Consider the following 18,065-nt stretch of genomic DNA (forward strand, 5'->3'; position numbering starts at 1 on the left):
AATTATACTATATGATTATGATGTAAATGGACATAGAGGTAGAGATGCTGAGCGAGAGGAGCCAGCCTGATCCTGGATTATGCTACTACCAACTGCCAGTTCACATATAGACAAAATGAGATATTATTGATTTAAAAAAAAAAAAATTATCTGTTCAATTTTAACCAAAATAAAATAAAATCTGTTCACTATATTTTCTCAAGCACGAACAAATACATTAACGTTTCCAGATATATGGGCAGAATTTTTCTATTACACTAGTTTGTGTTTTCATGATATGAGATGTGGCGCTGACTTGGATTTGAGACGGTAAATGAGAAGATCTTGCTGTACATAACGCTTCGTGACCTTCAGGATTAACAGAGGGGAATGAAATTAACATCATCGTCATGCCCATCGTTGCCTCTGTCTAATTAAGTAAACGCGACCATAAACCCAACGTCTGCCAGGTCTTGAGATGGATTGCTGCAGTAAAAGCACATAGTATTAGCTCAATTATATATTTGGACGAGAAAAGAATGTGAATGGTGAAGAATCGAAATTAATTAGGCATTTTTTAAAATGCAGAGAGAAAATTGATAATAACGAAAAAATAAAAAATAGTAAAGAAGAGTTACAATATTAATTTAAATAGTAAGTCAGATCATCACTAAAAGAAAAACTATTCAACTTATCTATGGTTATGAACTAAAATAAATAAGAAAACACATCCAAACTCAAGAAAAACAAATCCATCTAACACCTTAAGATTTATGGTTTTATCTTGCTCTTATAAACCATTCGATGGCATAACATGAAATGATCTTGCAATAGTTCTAAAATTGAAAATAGAATAATCATATCATAAAAAAGACTCATTATTTTCAGACACAAGAAACAGTAAATATGACGACTACACCATTACTTACATGTAATGAGATAAGCTGAAGCAGTAAGTATACAAGGAGTTCTATGACTGCTTTAAGCAAATGTTAATTATAATTATTTAGAGTAAAAGCTTAAGATCTATCATCACAACAAATTATTTGCTTAATCATACTTATGGATTATCATGTGTTTGCAAACTAGTGTATCCAAAGTAAAGGGAAAAAGCCCAAGTATACATGAATTATGAATATAACATTATCTGGACCTGTAAAAAGAATGATCTCCACTTTCTAGCAAGTAACAAAAAATGTAACAGTGACACCAAAAAGGAAATGTACAAAATTCTTTCAACCAAATAAGCATGTAGTGTGGAGTATGAGAATCAAAGTCATGGTCAAAAGTACCTCAACCTTGGTCTGAAATTCTAGTTTGCTCCCACAAACATGACAATCAGCTCTATGTGGGGAACGGTTGGACTTCTCTGATTTCACGAAAGCAAACACCTGAGAGTAATAGTGCCAAGAGCTATAAGATTCATCCATTTCAGTACAAGAAGATTTAACCCTTCTTCACTTGAAGCATATCAATAGCTTCTAGAAATATTTGTGGACGTGTGAGAAGCTAGTTCTTAATTACCTCCTCACCACAGTTTGGGCATGCCCCTTTCAGAGCGACCAAGTCATTTTTCCAAAGTCCTTGAAGTGCTCCAACTGTGATTAATTATCTCAAGTTATAAATTGTACTTGGAATGCATTGAAGAAAAAAGTTCTCAGAAAACTATGGACAGCCTTGCTTTAGACATGGTTCAACAATCACATTTACACTGGTGACCATCACCCAACAGTAGAACATGGAGGCAAGTCATAACAATTATAATTTAAGAAACAACAATCCCTAACAGACACCTTCTTAAGAAATTGTTGCAAACCTCACTCTAGTACCCATTTATGCAGCAATGCCAATATAATGCAAAATTAGAAAGGGCAAAGAAACTATTTAGGATCTTATACAAAATTTTCCTCTCCAATTCTTGTCAAGATATGATTGAGCTTTCTCCTTTTCAAAAGCTAATCTAGCATAGCTGGTTCAAACAAGGATTTTAAAATTAAAATCTCTTTCAGATGCTTAGATCTTTCTGTGTACACAACTGGAGGTATCCTTTTGTGTAACAAAGCTTTAGATAATAGCAGGTAAATTGAGATGGATAAAGAAAAACATTTTCTCCTTATAAGTAGCCTTTTCCCATTGAGGAACTAAAGATGCTCATATTTCTCACCAACTTATATTACTTGCACTAGAACACCTAACTAATGAATACCAAGGAAACCAAAGAATGATGACGTCAAAGAAAGGAAACAGACTTGATATAAACTAAGTTAAATATCGCTGAACTAAACTTTCTAGAAGCACATCAAAGTAATTTATATATCAGTATTAGGCCTCATGTCAAACAATTAATAATGATTAAACTTGAGAAATGAGGATTCAAAAAGAAAACACATTACCAGAGGCTGAAGCAATTGGAAAGCCTATGATAGATCCCAACACCATGAAAAGGATTCCGTTGAGCACTGTAAACAACTCAAAAGATTGATAGGTGTAGGACATTCCTGAATCAAACATGTCTTGATAAGCTTGAGCGATGGTGTAGATTATAGGCACAATCCAGAATGAACTCCCAAACCCAAGAATCAACAACCATACGCTTGCTAATGCAAACACCTGTGATGGATCTTCCTGCCCTACATCCACATTGATCAATATTCAAGTGTAGGAAGAAAACCTGGTCTACAGGTAGAAAAACCACTGTAGGACAATAAAATCATTATTCTATTATGTCACAGCTGAACTAGATTTGCTAATAGCGCAGCTAAACTGTGGATATAAGTAATGATTGAACAATAGTTAGTGATCCATAACGTTTTCTTTTTCCCTTTCCCACGGCAGATGCAGAGGCTTCATCTATAGAGGGCAATATTAGGTCCAAGAAAGATATCTGTCTAATAGGATATAGTGAAGACATACGAGACCCAGGCAAGTACGTGAATCAAGTTTGAAACATGAAAACTTTGTAACTGTTAATTTGAGAAACAAGTTAGAGAAGTTACATTTTTTAGAAAAGAAACAGCAGAGGCTAATATTATAATAAGGTACAATCTTGAAGCAAACTTCAGATACCTGCATTTGGAGTTAAAAATATTTGCTTACAGTATCCTAAAATGAATGGAACAAGTATTCCAAGGCACAAATAGATATCACCAATCCAAAAAAAAAAAAAAAAAAATCAAATGCACATATCATAAAGCAATTCATATTACAGTAGTATCACCTCTGCATCAGCATAAGTTGAGTGCCGCCTGAGACTACAACGCGGGTACTTGACGACATGCTTTGAACCATACCACCGCAACTTTAACTGTTGTACCAAAAAATTGCATGAGGATTTTAACAATAACATGAAAAATATAGTTTCCAATGGCTATCAACTACATTGAGAAATTCATTACCAAAAAAAAAAAAAAATCAACTACATTGAGAAACTTACCTCTACTCTGTCAAACATATCATCAATTATTAAAGGTGTCCCACTGTAATACGCATCACGTGCCTAAGATAAAACGGAAATAGAAGATCAGAGAGCAGCAGGACAAGGGAAAAAAGATTTTAAAAAGGAAAAAGAAACCAAGTTTCTCTCTGCTACCAGCAATCTTTGATAACTTCAGAAATTTAAAGGGGATTTTCACAAACACCACCTTCTAATAAATCCTTGTTGAATAATATACTTCATAAGGCCAGTATTTGGGGCAGGGATTAAAACTGATCCATCATGAACTAAGAGTCACTGAGACAGACCTCATATATATAGAGTCACTGAGATAGACCTCAAACAAGTACAAACATAAAGTACGACAAATCAAGTAGATGAGCTCATATATACTCCTCCTGTCTTCTTTAGCTCTTCATCAAATTATCAAATTTTCGAACAACAAGGACAAACACAAAGTAGTCAACAATCAGTTAGCTTTTAACCACGAAAACATACTAGTACGATTTAGGCAGCCATTGAACACAGTCATTAAGCTCAGTCAATCAACACATGATATGTATTTAATAGGTGAACGTCTGAAGACACATATGAGCGATCATCTATTTGACTTAAAGCAAAAGCAGCTCAAACATACAGTACTCCAAAGATAATCAATATCGAGAGTATAACATGGTAATTTTGGTCTTCAAAGAAGTCAATTAGAGCAAACTCCTTCTGATCCAATTGCATAATCAATCAACTTTAATTTACTTAGTAGTGCAAATTAACAGTGCTCAGTGAGATGCGCATTACCTGACGGTAGAGAGCTTCTAAGGTTTCTTTGCTAGCTGTTTCAATAGGTCCGACGAAAATACAGGAAGGTCCTTGAGGTGCCTCTCTCTCTTCAAAGGCGGATAAGCCATGGCTCCTTGTGGAGATCCGGACCGGAAATGAAGCTCCGGTGCGGGAGCTGCTGCTGGACAGCTCGATGACAGTGGAACCGAACACGCGACGAGCGACAGGAGAGCACGCGCCCGCCATGAACCGCCGCAGTAGAGTTGAGAACCGGCAGAGGAGAAATTTCGAACAAAAGGAGTGGTCTGAATGTTGTGAATTGACGGGTAATTTTGGTTCCGGTTCGTCATGGCCACGAGTTCTGGAGTTTATAAAAGAGGACCAAATGACGAAAATGCCCCATGTGGTCGTAATTTGATTTGCTAAAGTAAATATCTCGTTAGTGGCTGATATTTTTGTCCAACTGTGTGATTTTGGCCACCGGTGAGCGATTTTGGAAAATTTCCTTTTGCAGGACAAGAAGCCTGTGGACTGTGGAGTGAGGACAACAAAAACTCATAAAATTCAATATTATTGAATAGACACAAACCAATCGCGTATGTTAAATCTTATTCGGATTTACGAGTACTTATCTTGTTTTAATTGAAGACATCATTCAACACTCAACTACTACGTCCCTTTCAATTATATACATATTTTGATTGGTCACGAAATAAATGAATAAAAAGACGCAAGTTCCGTGCATGGGAGCAACTAAGGAAAAAGCAAGTAGAACATATTATGGCGAGATGCAAAGTTAATCAATATAATGTCTCAAGTTAAACCTTTGTGTGGCCTTAAATATATAATGAGATGTTTGTAATTATAAAAGTATGTTACTAAAATAAATGAAAACTTCAAAGTTAAATTATTTTGAATATATAGAAATGTGCCCTCTTTGGAACAAAAATGAATAAATAATGTCAGGGTAGGTTTATATATGGGGTACGCGAACCCATGGTCTCTCCGCTAAGTTAGGTATTTTATGTACATATTTTCTAAAATTGATCTAATATTATATGTTGGCACTCATACTCCAAAGAGGCTAAATGATGCACTTGGTTGAATGTCTTATTTAACTTTCTTTTTTCTCCTTTTTTAGTGGTGCACCCATATTATAAAGATTCTAGATCCACCTCTAAATAATCTATATTTATATTAAAAGTATGAAGCCCTTGACTTAAAAATTACATCACTAGAATGTACTTCTAAATTATTCAAATACCTTACTTTAAAAACAATAAAAAAAACTGTTACTCCTAAGTCTAACTAATCTCTAAAAGGTGTGTTGAACGGTTGGCATCCTTGAGAAGTTGAAGCATCTTTTCTTTAAGCCTGCTTGGTCCCATTGAGTCATAATGATTGGGAAAGTCTATAGACTAACGCTGATTTGGACACGATAGGCAAATCATTCAAATAGCTTACAAACTGATGAATATGCTTACTAATTTTATTTTTCCAAGAGGTAAGTCTTTCATTTCCTTTTAGTTTATTAGTTCTCTTTTATGCGTATTTTTGGTCATTCTCCTATTTTTTTCATCACTAGCTGAATGACAGTTTTGGTTTTTAAAACTTCTGTTAGAATTTATAGCAAATTTGTCTGTATTTTGCTTTTAATCTTGCATGGCTACACGTGTTAACAATTTCTATATTTTCTTCCATGTTTGTATTTTTTCACATTTTTGATTAAATTACTATTATTTCTACGGGCATTTATAGTGGTTGGCTAATCATTCAAAGTTTAAAATCCAATATATATCGGTCATTCGTTCTATGGGATTACTATTCTAATTGTTGTTCGGACAGTTTATGAAGTCATTCGTTCTATGGGATTACTATTCTAATTGTTGTTCAGCCAATTCATGAAATTTTCAAGTCACCATCAAGAATTTGATTTAACTTTATTTGTTTCTTTATTACTCTGATTTCATTCTAGAGTTAATTTCTTGTAATAATGAAATGCTACAACATTTGTTTTCAATTTGTGAAGTTTACAACTAAACCAAGGCTTATAATTATGAACTGAATTTGTCTAAATGCTACGCTAGGATTTCTATGTAGTTTGAATATTATAATATTGTTATATTTCTAGAGATGACAAATTCGTTAGCAGAAGGACCTTCTTGTGCTTTTTTTCTCTAGAAGACATTTCTCCGCAAGGTTGCATACAATTTCTATGGGTTGCACCTATTGACTTGTCTTATGACTTCATGTAACCACATGTATCCTTTGTATATTTAGTACTCTACTGATTTATAAGAGAGACAAGGTTCCTATCGATTAAGAGCTCTCCCCGTCAAATGGCTAAAATACTGCACCTGTCCAACAACTTTGCCAGAGTGCACTCACAGGCTACGCATTCTATAAAGAGCAAATAAAGAGAATTTTATGCGTCTTCCCGTTTGGCCCAATCAGGATTGAAACGGGTTGACATCATGTAATATGAGAACTATTTGTTAGAATAGTCATAGCTTTATGTTGCAATATGCATGCAACGAATTATACAGTCACAAGAAATAACTTTCTATTTGAAAAAAATATATTTTTTATGGTAATACTGGTGCCTCATATATATATATATATATATATATATATATATATATATCAACGAAATTTGCATAGGAGCAGCCTTTCAACTACAAAAATTGCCTTGCCAGGTCAGTGACAGCTAGAAATTTACTCAAGGGTGTTTAAATTTAAAAAAAGTAAAAAATATTCTCCGAGAAAGAGTGTTCAATATATGTTATATACCCCTAAAATTTAATATTTTATTTATATACCCACTGTAATTTTCTGACGACTGACCACCTTTTATAACATGTAGCTTAGCCCATGTGCCAGGTAGAGCCAGGATTTGAAACTTATGAGTTTGATAGTTTAATTCATTTAAGTTATTGGTTCTAAATTAATAACTTTTTTATATTCAATAAATTTATAAAAACAAATACAGAGTTTAAATCAAAGCTATTGCGTGCTAACTCTGCTCATGCTTGCCAAGATTGATGATGTTGATGCAACCACTTTTGAGGAAGAAAGAAAATTTGCAAAGATACGAAGGAAAAATGACAAAAAAGAGAAAATTAGTTATCTTTCTTGATAGTAAAATAAATTATAAACTAAATTGATATCTAAAGTTGTATTTGTCTGAAAAATATTATTGTTGGTGTGTCAATCTACAAGAGTCATGTTCATGATAGGGTGATTGAAACGGATGAATGACCGTAAATTCATCATCCATAAGAAAGTATTAGCTGAAATACAGTTCATCAAATATTAAAAATTTCACATGTATCTCATTAAAATCTTGACCTCGACAAGAAAGTCACCATATTATAATCACATTAATCATTCACAGAAACTTGTACTTTATTCTTTTTTTAAAATTAAAAAAGCTTTCATTGATCATTGATGTGGTCCTGTAGAAAAATTACAATCTGAGTTTAACATACCAAATTTTGTACATGGTTATTGAGGGAAAAATACAAAAAATGTCCTATCCAAAACAATTTTGCAAAGAATTGCTTTATTAATATTGATATTATTTTACAACACCATGTAATAAAGGATTTGTCATACACGTGCAACGCACATGCCGAGAGACTAGTATCATGTAAAATGTAACCTCTTTTATGTAAGTCCTATACTGTTTTAATTTGAAAGATTTTTTTTTAATTTGCCAAACCAAGATAATAATTCCATTTAGGAAACTTAAAATCAATGATCTCCTAGAAAGCACTGAAAAAAATAGAACTCCAAAAGTAATTACGCATCTGAAAGGAGTAATATTTACCCACCTAGTACAGCATCTTTTGGGAAAGCCATAAACAAGTACTCTTTCCCCTTTTTGGTTCGTTCTAAAAAGAATAATCTCTTTCTAAATTTGAAAATAATTTAGTTTAAACTTATAATTCTATCCTTTTGGGTCATTTTTGACTTGTTTAGGACCACAAATTTCAAAATTCTTCATTTTTTCTTAAACTCCGTGTCCAGTCAAACAAGTTTACATAAATTGGAACGGAGGGAGTACTTATATCTGATTTAAAAGAACAACTTTAGTTTTTCAAATTATTCCTGGAAATGAAAAATATTAAGTTGCCGTTTGGACATAAATTTAGTTGAAACTTGAAAAAAGAGTTTTTAAAGTTGTGTTGGAAACTAATTTTGAAAGTTTAAATTGTGTTTGAACATGCATTTTATTTGAATTTTTTTTAAAGTTTTGTGAGTGAAAGAAAAAATTTCATCCAAAAATTAATCTGAACTAGTTTTTTTTTATCATATTCCATGTAGGTTTTTGGAATTAACGCAACTAGTTTTCCAATAGCTAAAAATGACTAAACTAGCTTAGGAAGAAACAGCAACGGACCAATGATATACCGCCATGTTTGCATCTTGTAACAGTATGAGCCTGCCACCTTTTCCAGAAGAAAGTGTACGTAATTGGAAAACGTGGTGCGCCATTTCTTGTTCTCTCTCACTCTTTCGATAGACAAATATAATCAACACTCAGATTCGCGTAAGATGTTATCACTGGAATAGTATTGATAAAAAGTACTTGCCTCAATTATCAACTTCTTCAAGTAAGTTATGGTTTTATATTGGGATGTCCAACTTGTCGAATGCAGTTATGGATAAAGAAAGGGAAAAGAAGCAGATATTGTTGTCTAAAGAAAAAGAGTTAGGATGATGCGTTGAAGTTTCAGTCAAAATAGTCAACATCAAAGAATGGTTTTAATTCTTGTGAAATGTAATATGTACCATCAATCTCTTCTCATCCTAAGCATAGATTGCTCACGTGCTTCACATATGCTCCACGGCTGGACTCCAACGGATAGAAGGAACTTGTACATAATTATGTATACGAGCCAGATTTATATGGAAATTCAAATATTATAAAAGTGTATATAGTACTAGACAATTAAAAATAGATACATGTATAGGTATTAGAATGTTCCAAATATTCCATTCATCTATATAAATACACTAGGATGCACAACATATTATTCAATGAATACCATCAGCAATTTTCTCATCTTTGTTTTTAATTGGTATCAAGAGCAGAGTCTTTCCAAATCTCATTCTTTCAAATGTCTTATATATTTCAAGTTTCAGATACAACTTACTCTCTAATCAAAAGTTGTGTAAATAATTTAATTGTCTGCTAATTTTCTCTTCCAGTGTTATGATGCAGGGCTCTTCAATGAAGAGGCTTTGGTTCTTGGTGAAGTCAAGAGAGGTCTATACATCTTGCAGCCTGGTCAGTCTAATTCTAAGAATAGAAATCAAGGTGTTTCATAGTTTAAGGTCAATTGTAAGCAACCTAGTAATGCCGCAATTTCTAATTCTGTTTTCAATTCTAAGAAGCCAGTAAATGTTGCAATTTCCAATTCAGTTTCTAGTCTTCTTAGAGGGTCTACTGATGTAAGCCTTTGGCATAAGCGTTTGGGGCATATGCCTTTTTCAAACATGAATAAAATCTCAGTTATTCCAAATGCTTCTTTGTCTCAAATACATGATCCATGTCAAGTATGTAGGTTATCAAGGCAAACGAGATAGCCTTTTCAATCCAGTGCTATCTTCTCTATTTCTATTTTTGAGCTTATACGTATAGATACTTGGGGATCCTATAAACAAAGCACACATGATGGGTATAAGTATTTTTTAGCTATAGTTGACGATTACAATAGAGGAACTTGGACATACCTTCTTAATACCAAAAGTAATGTCTTTACTTTTCTCAACTTTTTTTTGGCAATGGTTGAAAGACAATTCAACACAAAAGGCAAAATAATAAGGTCAGACAATGCTTTTGCTAGGTTCTAGCAGCTCAACCTCACTTTTTTTCTCTTCACGGGGGATTATCCACCAAACAACTTATGTGGCTATCCCTCAACAAAATGAAATTGTAGAGAGGAAACATAAACACTTATTGGGGAGATTGCCTTCTTACAACCACTTTTCTTATTAATAGGTTTCCTACAAGGTTCTACATTCAAAAATACCTTATGAGAAGCTGTTTGGAAAATTTTCTAATTATTCTTCTTTAAGAATCTTTGGTTGTTTATGTTATGCTTCCACTCTATCACAACATAAGTCTAAACTAGATGTTAGATATGTGCCATATGTATTATTGGGTTACCCTTTTAGAAATAAGGGTTACAAATTGCTGGACTTTCAATCTAAAAAGTATTTTGTGTCTAGAAATGTGATCTTTTATAAAAATGTCTTTCCCTTTTCATCTCAGATTAATCCTCCCATGTTTTCAGTCAATAACATATACATTACACCTTCTTGCATTAGTACACCTAATCAGTCTACTCCAGATCCTACATCTCCTAAACATCCAAATCATTCTGAACTTTCAGAGACTGAATCACAAAATTCCCCTAACTCTTTTCATCCTACTCATATCCAACATTCGCCTAATACCCCTTCAGCTTCATCAATGTTGGATACTATAATTAAGAGATCTAGCGGGCCTCATCAAACTCCATCTTATCTAAGTGAATATGTATGCAACACTGTGATTTTATCTGATCTCACATATTCTTGTTTTCTTTCACCTCCTTCTCATATTGTTCTACCTTTTGCAGCCTTAACTCTCACCAATCAGAATATACTCAATTCTATAATACATATTTCATAGCCAACTTCTTATTCTCAGGCTATTTTACATCCAGGATGGCTAGAAGCTATGGATATAAAATTTGCAGCTTTAGAACAAAATAAGACTTGGAAAGTAGTGGAGTTGCCCAAAGGGAAGAAAGCTTTGCCTTTTATGTGGGTTTACAAGGTAAAATATAATTCAAATGGAAGTGTAAAAAGGCTAAAGGCAAGACTGATAATCAGGGGAGACATTCAACGTGAAGGAATTGATTTCAATGAAACATTTTCACCAGTGGTAAAAATGACAACCATACGATATTTATTGGCAATTGCAGTTAAGAAAAACTAGGAGCTTTAATTAGATGTCAACAATGCTTTCTTATGTGGAGATTTACAGGAAGAAGTTTATATGAGGTTTCCAGCTGGTATGCAACCACCTTCACCAAATCATGTATGTCTTTTGAAAAAAAATCTCTTTATGGGTTGTATCAAGCTTCACGACAATGGTATGCTCGACTTACAGCAACCTTGAATTTCAAAGAGTACTCTCATTCACTAAATGATTACTCTTTATTTTATAATAATTATGGAACTACGGTGTCAATATGTATTGTAGTTGTATACGTTGACGATTTACTCCTTACTGGGAATGATATTGATGAGTTTAGCCTACTAACGGAGTTTCGTAATCATGACTTTAGAATTAAGGATCTAGGTCATGCATATTATTTTCTCGGTGTGGAGATAATCAGAGAACCAAATGGACTCATACTTAGTCAGAGAAAATTTACCTTGAATTTCCTACAAGAATTTGACTGCATTGATTCAAAGCTAGTATCTTCTCTGCTTTACCCAAACTGCAAACTCCATGCCAATTCCGGGGGAACCTCTATCTGATTCAACTACATATCAGAGAATTTTGGGAAAGTTAATTTTTTTAATCCATACGCGACCTGATTTATCATTCACAGTGCAACATCTAAGTCAATTCATGCAGGACCCACAACGACCTTACTTTGATGCTACAATCAGATGCCTCAAATACCTTCTAGGAAATCCCAGACTCATCTCTCTCTCTTTTGTCCCATCCCCATCTCAACTTGCGGATATATTTACTAAACCCCTCAACGGGCCAGTTCATCACTCGATAATCAGCAAATTGCGGATATATTTACTTAACCTCTCAACGAGCCAGTTCATCACTCGATAATCAGCAAACTGGGAGTGTCTTCGACGCCCTCCAACTTGAGGGGGGATATTGGGATGTCGAACTTGTCGAATGCAGTTGTGGATAAAGAAAAGGAAAAGAAACCGATATTGTTGTCTAAAGAAAAAGAGTTGGATGATGTGATGAAGTTTCAGTCAAAATCGCCAACATCAAAGAATGGTTTTAATCCTTGTGAAATGCAATTTGTACCATCAATCTCTTCTCATCCTAACCATAGATTGCACACGTGCTTCACATGTGCTCTACAATTGGACTCCAACGAATAGAAGGAATGTGTACATAATTATGTATATGTGGCATATTTATATGAAAATTTAAATATGACAAAAGTGTTTATAGTACTAGACAATTAAAAATAGATACCTGTATAGGCATTAGAATGCTCTAAATATTCCATTCATCTGTATAAATACACTAGGATTCATATCATATTATTCAATAAATACAATCAGCAATTTTCTCATCTTTGTTTTTAATATTTTATTTCGCTGAAACTCTTCTAAATTTTGTTGATATATATAAATGAAACATTCAAATCTATTCAATATCATCTTTAGCGTTTGGTTTTGACGTTAGGGTTTCTAAAGTTGCATTGATGAACCGCCTTCATTCCGCTACTTATTTTTTGCTGCTACATTTCATTTTTGCTTGCTGATTATTACTTTTAATTCCGACAATTTTTGTATATCATCTCTTTTTGATAAATTGGAACGTTTTTATGGACGTGTGTGTATGTGTGTATGTATGTAGGTAGGTAGGTAGGCCAAATACATAAACAAGCCCTTAAACTTGTCACCAAATTTCATTTGGACACTTTAACTAAGACCTTTTCCTATTAGACACTTCAACTTCAATCAATGTGTGTCAATTAAAGCCATACATGTCATTATAGAAAAAGCCAGAATTAAAAGAAAAAGAATAGAGAATAAAGAGTCTTTGAAAGAATTTTACACTACCGTCGCTCATCCATATATACCTTTCATATCTTTCCACCATTGAAGCACCCCAAGAGTAACATAAGACACTCACCTTCTTCTTTCTCCCCTATTTCTTATTCCATTTTTACTCCCCTCCCCTGTGTCTTCTTTATTTCACCACCACCATCCATCATTTCTTCTCCATTTGACCACCATTAAATTTCATTATTATTTCTCCTCTTCCCTCTGATTATAGTAGCACAATATGAAGCAGGCATACAACACCCATTGGAAAAACATAGGAATGGAAAACGAAGTGTCTTCGAGTTCTCAGAAACGTCAAAAAAGAAGTTCTGATAGACCACCATTACAAATCTAATCTGTATAAAACAACTCCACTACAGCTAAAGTTCATGACTTCTATCTTGCAGATGTCTCTCTTTTTTTAACAAAAAATACTCGAAAAAACTAGGAGAATCCTTCTTCCTTTCTGTTACAGTAATATTACCATTTCACAATCCCAAATATCTATTATTGAAGTGATGAATCTTGGAAAGTATATATTTTAATCTCTTTATTAGCTAGTTTACGAACATATACATTGAGGAGCTCCGGCGGGTCCGACAATCGGAGACTAAAGATCACAAGCGGAGAAGGATTCAACAACATCTTCCAGAAAAGAAAAAGGATAATGCTGACTTTTTTAGAAAGTACATGCTATGGAACTCTATTTCTCAAAAAGAAATGAGGAACAGATCTAGCGAGAAATGCAAGAGAGAAGAAAAGTAAAAGGTAAAATGGCCAAGAATAGCTGAGGTAGGACGTCGTTTAGAGAGAAGAAAGTGAAAGAGCAAATTTTTCTCTGTCAACACTTATTTTTTGGCCAATGACTGCCTAACATAAAACTATTTCACGCTCTCAAATATTGTGTGAAACACGCATGGTGCCACATAAGCAACATGTGTTCAATTGACACATTTTAAGTAACATCATGTGTTCAATAGGTCAACCCCTTAGTTAAAGTGTCTAAATGAAATTTCATGACAAGTTTAAGGGGTTGTCTATGTATTTGGCGGCCATGTATGTGTGTATGTATATATGTATAGATGTATGTATGTATATATATATATGTATACATGCAAAAATGCATGAATATATGTATGGATGGATGGATATTATGTGTGCGTGAGAGAGAGAGAGGATGCATTGTGTGTGTGTGGGTGACTCGTGGAAAGATATAGCTAACATTATGACAATCTCACAGTTGTTCACTCTTTGTGTAGAACTTACTGTCTTGTGTTGTGATCACACCCAACTATGCCTTATATAAAGGACACATAGATGTTGCAAATATAATCTGAGTATTTAGCCCAGAGTCGAACCCACAAGGAATTAACCTATCAATTACTTTTCGGTAGACTTACTAAATTCCACATAATCAACTTCTCAAACGTTGTAAATAACAATTGAGGTTATTTCTACTAACTACGAATGAATGTAAATAAGCAACTGAAAACTAACTATAATTGAGTTGTAAACAATTAAGAGAAGGTTCTAAGGCTATGATTTCCCCTATTGATGGTCTCCCTTCCGGTTATGCTTCACATAGAATCACCAAATCATCTCTATCAATCATGAGAACTCTTACTACCGTAAATCTCTCCCGAGTAATCACGATAATCTACTAGACGCACTCTCCCGAGTTACGCTAGCTGGCTTTGTTTATTACCGCTCACTTTAGAATGCACCCAAGGCTTCGTTATCCCTAATCCCGCCTTTAAACTCGCAATTATTGATCCCTCATATATTTTGGGAGTGGTGTTGTTCAACAATTACCTAAATATGCACTCTCTACCGAGTTATGCACACTAAATAGGCACAACCAATTGAGGATCCAGTCAATTAACTACAACAAGTACGTAGTTGAACAAATAGAGATTAAAATGGCAAACTATATTAATATAATCAAGAAGTTCATCCTTCAATAGGTTCCACCAAACCTTAGACTAAATATTTAGCTACTCATACTAGTGTTCATCACAACAATAATCAAATTCATCACAAATCATAAAACAAAAGGAAGAAAGGAAGAACTTGATGTTGAATTCTCCTCCTTGCCTCTTGCCTCTCCTTTTTCTTGCACTAAGCTATGAAAAGCTGCATATATCCTCCTTGGTCGAGCTTAACCTTCTATAGGTTAAGTGAATTTTTCCCCCAGATTTTCAAGTTTACCCCTGAAACTTAATATTCCGGAACTGGGCTAGCGCGGCCAAGCTAATAGCCGCGCATATGCCTTACCATTCTGCCTTGACCATCTGGACTAGCGCGGTGCGCTAATGGCCACTCTAGTTCATGCCTTCATTTCAACTATTCTTTTTCTCGTCTTCTCGCGTACCCAACTCCTAGGGGTTTTTCTTGCTTCAATGTAGCTCCAATCACAACTTTAAGGCCTTATACAAGCTCCTCACTCCTGCAACGTGTGAAATTCACAATTAGAGCTCATTTTTCATCATTTAACTATATTATAACATTGAGACATAATTAAGCCGGGGCATAAATAATCGCCAAATTATATAAATCTAGCCTATTGTCATGTTGTAGACGTAGGTGATGGTTCGTCTGATTGCAGAGGCGAGGCCAAGGCTTCAACTGATAAATCAGTTTTGGACAATGATGACACTGCTTTTTTGAAAATAAATGAGACGAATAAGATGATGAACAATCTAGAAGCAACTAAAGTTATCTCTGTAACTAAAGGTTCAGAGGAGGCTTATGTGGCATTAGCAATAAGTGAGCAATATGTGAAAGTTTATTACGATGATGGAACTACCGTATAGGAAGAAAAGAGTATAACTAAAGTTGAAGTGCAGAATGAGGAGTATTCTTTAAATGAAGTCGAAAGTAATCAAACAGATGGTGTGCTGGGAGAAGGGGAGAAAATTATGGTGAGGAAAGGAACGAGGAAGATTCCATTGATAATAGTGAAGATAATCTCCTACAAAATGGAAAAAATACAAAAGAGAAAAATGAGGGAGGAGCTGAAATGTTGAATGGAGAGTGTTTGTTAAAGAAAAATGGATATAATCGAATAGATGCAGTGGTGAGAGAAGAAGATGAAGAGAGTGGAATTGATAGCAGTGAAGATAATAACCAAGAAAATATAAGAAATATAGAAAATAAATAAGGAAGGTATTGCAGGTGTAGATAAAGATAACAAAGGTAATACAATAGAAGAATATGTCATTAATAACGATGAAGATATTAACCAATAAAATGGACAAATTATGGTAGAGAAAAATAAGGGAGATGTTGCGAGTGTAGATAAAGATACAAAAGAGACACGGGTAAACATGAATTTAAAGGAAAAACAGAGAGAAATTGCAAATCAAACAAACCGAAAAAACTAAGAAAGTGAATAAAAGGAAGAGAAAGTCAAATAAAAGCTATGGAGATAATAGTAAAAATAAGTAGGCCATGAAGAAAGTAGCCTCAGAAGGCAAGGGTAAGGAGGACAATGGAAGCTTGGATGACAATGAGCAGGATTCTAAGGGAACAGAAAGGGGAAATTCAGTCTCCACAGGTAACGATGAAAGATGCTCAAAGAAGGTTGCCTCTGGAGATGAAGCTAAGATGAGCCTTGAAAAAGTTTCTACTGAAGGCAAAGATAGTCCTGAGCTGTCACATAAGAAGAAGAAAAAGAAGAAGAAGAAGGAGTCCGCTGAGCACGTTTATAGCGTGGGTATGATTTTCATGTGCAACTCTAAGACAAAGAAGGACTATTATGTACAAGGTTCTGGGACAGCCGGCAAACAAGAGAGAAATGGTAGAAAAAGTTCATAAAGGGATGAAACTCTTTCTATATGATGCTGATTTGAAATTGTTGTATGAGATCTATAGAGCTACAGGACATGGGGTTTTTAACATTGAACCAAAGCCTTTTAAGTCAAAATTCTCATCTCAGGTCCGCTAGTACGACTTTGAATCCCTTTGAGCTCCACCTTTTTACTATTTTACAGTTCGTTTGCTTTGAAGAACATTTCTAGTCGTCAAATGCAACAGTAAAAGTGTCCTCTGACCAATAAATGGTAAGAGCTAAAAATATCTCTATGATCTTTAAAGAATGGAGTCATAAGACCTTGAATACATTATAAATAAGGTTAACATTTTGTGTAATAGCTTGTTCTTTTGCCACCTCCTCCACTTGCCCTGCTTCTTTCTCTATTTTCTCTGGTGTTCTCCTGTTTGGATTAGTAATTGCTTTACTCACGACCTTCCCTGAGTAGGGAATTTGCACAGTTAATTAACTCTATGATTTTGTTGACATTGTTACTTGTATGAATCGGTCATAGAGATAAATTATATTCAATTTAGGTTGAGGTACTTCATTTTTCTTCCAATAGGCTGTGACTCGCTAAAAGTATCTGCTGACATTTTTTTCTTCTTTCGTGTGGAATAACAAAATGTTTGTTTGCATCCGTAAGAAATCTGATTGAGCTTGAAAAGTATTGTTGGAAATAATGAGCTATGTAATAGTCATGTTCCAAGTTGACATTGTATAGGTTAACTTAACAATAGATAGGTCATCTTATAACTATAGTTAGTTGTTAATATTAGTAGTTGACTATAGTTAGTTGTTAATGAGGGATTAGTCGGTTATGTTAGTTATAACTGTAGATTGTACAATACTTGTCATTTTTAGTATTCATAAAATGAGATTCACTCTCCCATCTCTCGCTTCTCTCTCTCTCTCTCTCTCTCTCTCTCTGATATGTTTTCTCTCTTTGTAAGAGGAATTTCTCTTTACTCAGATCCACAAAATTGATATGGTATCAGAGCTTGTAGACGATTGAATCTAGAGGTTTTCACTGAGAATTGTAACGAGAAATTCGTTGTTCATTTCTCAAAATTTTCAGCCGGAATTATCAATTGCTCACCGGAACCCTAAATAGTCATGGCCGGAGATGAAGTTACAAATCAAACAGAGGAAGTCACATATCAATCGACAATTGTGATAGATCACAATCATCCGTTATATTTACATCCATCGGACATACCAAGAGCGTTGTCACTTGGTTTTTAGCTATAAGAA

The 18,065-nt window shown here is 34.3% G+C and overlaps 1 protein-coding gene across 2 annotated transcripts; it reads right to left on the reverse strand.

Moving 5' to 3' along the window:
- Positions 1 to 107: 107 nt before the first annotated feature.
- LOC104245222 (PGR5-like protein 1B, chloroplastic) lies at positions 108 to 4,717 on the reverse strand. Of its 2 annotated transcripts, none has more exons than XM_009800800.2 (7): positions 4,208 to 4,717; positions 3,413 to 3,475; positions 3,197 to 3,283; positions 2,373 to 2,604; positions 1,504 to 1,577; positions 1,272 to 1,370; positions 108 to 465 (listed from the first exon to the last, which is right to left on the reverse strand). In XM_009800800.2, exons 1-7 carry the CDS (start codon positions 4,433 to 4,435, stop codon positions 388 to 390), a joined length of 861 nt encoding a protein of 286 aa, XP_009799102.1. In that variant the 5' UTR covers positions 4,436 to 4,717; the 3' UTR covers positions 108 to 387. The 2 variants fall into 2 exon arrangements, with proteins under 2 accessions (XP_009799102.1, XP_009799103.1); XM_009800801.2 differs by having other exon boundaries at positions 1,278 to 1,370; positions 4,208 to 4,545.
- Positions 4,718 to 18,065: the final 13,348 nt, after the last annotated feature.

The sequence above is a fragment of the Nicotiana sylvestris genome, chromosome 6, assembly GCF_000393655.2.
Source record: "Nicotiana sylvestris chromosome 6, ASM39365v2, whole genome shotgun sequence".
NCBI lineage: Eukaryota > Viridiplantae > Streptophyta > Magnoliopsida > Solanales > Solanaceae > Nicotiana > Nicotiana sylvestris.